The 2,951-nt window shown below is 30.7% G+C and overlaps 1 protein-coding gene across 1 annotated transcript; it reads right to left on the minus strand.

Moving 5' to 3' along the window:
* LOC149482200 (TIP41-like protein) lies at positions 1-2,951 on the minus strand. The gene is made up of 6 exons (XM_089704072.1): positions 2,817-2,951; positions 2,588-2,745; positions 2,190-2,369; positions 1,324-1,537; positions 827-985; positions 1-182 (listed from the first exon to the last, which is right to left on the minus strand). Exons 1-6 carry the CDS (start codon positions 2,850-2,852, stop codon positions 78-80), a joined length of 852 nt encoding a protein of 283 aa, XP_089560198.1. The 5' UTR covers positions 2,853-2,951; the 3' UTR covers positions 1-77.

The raw sequence follows: 2,951 nt of genomic DNA on the forward strand, positions 1-2,951 counted from the left end.
TTCTAATACATTTTTATATAGAAAATTTATTGATATACATTTACAACACATTACTTAAATTTAATTGAGATCAAAACTTATTTATTGCTATTTATATTCACAACCAGTTTATCCGTTACTTTTTGTTTCACAGGCAAGTGGGGTATAACATCATCTGCGTCTTTCATGCAGACTGTTGGAATCTGAAATTAAGTGATTTGATGATAAAGTATATTAGAAAAATTGTTAAAGAATTAAAAAAAACGATTTTATTGCGCATCACAATTTTTTTTAAAGAATAGAAAATACACGATCACGAAGCGGTATTCGAAGGCACATCTTTTCCGTGGCATGCCACCGTTAACACAGATGGAAATAACGCCTTAATCTTTACTAATATTATAAAGCTGAGGAGCTTGCTTGTTTGTTTGAACGCGTTAATCTCGGGAACTACTGGTCCGAATTTCAAAAATTCTTTTGTTGTTAGATAGCCATAACCATTCATCGAGGAAGGCTATATTATATCATCTTAGTAAGACCAACAGGAGTGGAGCACAGTTGTTATATTTATTTTTACATTAATCAATTTAATAATATAAACTAGAAATAAAAGTATAAAATTATGTTTAGCATAGTCAATTTCACAATGTTAATTTAGATAGATAGTACATTGAATGCCACAAAGAAAAAAATAAACCAATTAAGTTAAGCTCATCAGTGAGTTGAAAAAAAATTACTTATGTGAAATACAAAAACAATTAGCTCAAATTAAATATTTATTGGTCTTGGGAAATCTATATGTATAAACTCTTCTCAATATAATTATTTAATTTTCTACTATACTCACATTTAAATCTTGTGCTCTTGCTTCTTTGGCGGTAAACTCCCTCAATACATAGTCTGTATTTAACAGGTGGAACATTCTAGTTTCATGGGACCTCACAAGCACGTCATCTACTCTAAGAAAATATCGTAAGAGCACATACCAATATGACGGCATAACCCTCTGCAAAAAAGTGTAATTAAATAGTAATATTAATAAGGTTTTCTTGTTTTCCTTTGAGTTGTTTGTATCTTGTACACATGTTGTGTGTTTACTTAAACAATATTTAAAATATACATTCTAAATTATGCATTACACTACTACACATTCTAAATTATGTGGAAACAAAAAAGTCTCGGACTGGCAGGATACAGAAGGCTGATCACCTACTTGTCCCAAAAAGAAAATCGATCAGTGAAACAGATGTATAAATAATACATCTGCCCCTTACCCCACTAGGGGACATGGGACTTTTTAAAGTTTTATAGTGAATAATAAAATAAATGGAAAATAATGCTTACTATTTTAACAGATAATTTTGATATTCCATGATCATGTAGCTCATCTTCAAACAAAGTTAGATCATGGTAAAATAAGATTTGCTCTTTCCGCTTTAAAATGTCAAAGTTTATAGTTTCATCTGTGTCCTGAACAGTGACATTTCCAGATAAAGTTCCTTTGTAATCTGTTGAAAAAGTCCAGTCAAATGACTTCTTTTGTTTTTCTGCTTCTGGACTGAAAGTTATGAAAAAATACATAAGTAACCAATTTTAGTAGTAACAGCATCAGACTTATTAATTTAAATTCTAAGACATGTTTGGAGGAATGCTTTGCATTATGGTAAGTTTAACAAAACAATGTGGTAATTCTTAATCTTTATAGTAATAATTCATTTCGACGACGCGGTTGTCGCAGTGGTAAAGTAACTGCCTACTGAGCCGACGGTCCCGGGTTCGATCCCCGGTCAGGGCAAATATTTGTGTGATGAACTCAATTATTTGTTCTTGGGTCTGGGTGTTATTATCTATATATGTATTTATTAAATATTATATTTATCGTCGCCTAGTACCCACAACACAAGCCTTAATTGAGCTTACTATGGGACTAGGTCGATTTGTGTAATAATGTCCTATAATATTTATTTATTTATTTATTTATTTGAAAATATTGGTCACTGCACAATATTAGACAAAAACATGTGCAGTTCCTTTGTGAAGTTCTATTTTCTATGTTTTATTTTAAAAAAGGATTTCCTTTTTACATATTTATGTAGCTTTCTATTGATTGAGTATTTTTAGAATCTATCCTCTTTATTAGTACATTTATACTTTAAATTACGACCTATTTGTTAATAATATAAACTTAAACAAGATGCAAAATTTCTCACCGTGATTCTTGCCAAGCTTCAGCACAAGCCACTTCAATGGCTTCCAACCTTGAAGATACTCTCTTCAAGGCATCAAGAGGATTAAATTCTATTTTAGCACCTGATCTATGCTCCAGCATCAGAATATTTTTGGGAAACACCATATCAGGAAAATGTGGAATATTCAATTCTCTGCAGTATCTGTTTATAGAAAAATATAGCTAGTTATGATTACACTTATGGCAAGACTAAAATATGTATTGTGTACATAACAACTAATTATTTAATTTTATAAACACATGATAAACCCTAGTTTTCTGCTTTTTATCAGATTGTTGTAATGTATACTATATGTTACAGATCTTAACAAAACACTTGTAACTTGTTCATCATAAGTTAACTCGGGAGTAAATACTTACATACAAAACTGACAAAACTGATCATCATCTCGTTCACAAACAATTTTCGTGGAGCATACACTGGGTAAAATGCAACTAATGTCGAAAGAAATATGCCATGGACCAAATTCTATTGATTTGGAGTTGGTAGTGTATCGTCCTGAGTCTATCCGGCTTTCCTGAAATTAATAAGTAAAACCTGTAAGTTATGCATAACTTCTATGTTTAAATTTGTTGACAAGCAAGTTACCTCAGCAGTGAATAAATTCGGGACGTATGAATCCATATCGGAATAATGAATATTAAAAAAATACTTCCCGTATGACTATAAAATTTAGTCTCAGAACTATTACAAAAAAATACAATCACACAACAGAATAATTAT

The sequence above is a fragment of the Colias philodice genome, chromosome 15, assembly GCF_061535455.1.
Source record: "Colias philodice isolate Cphi_HAF_F1 chromosome 15, ilColPhil1 Martin Lab GWU primary, whole genome shotgun sequence".
NCBI classification, from domain to species: domain Eukaryota; kingdom Metazoa; phylum Arthropoda; class Insecta; order Lepidoptera; family Pieridae; genus Colias; species Colias philodice.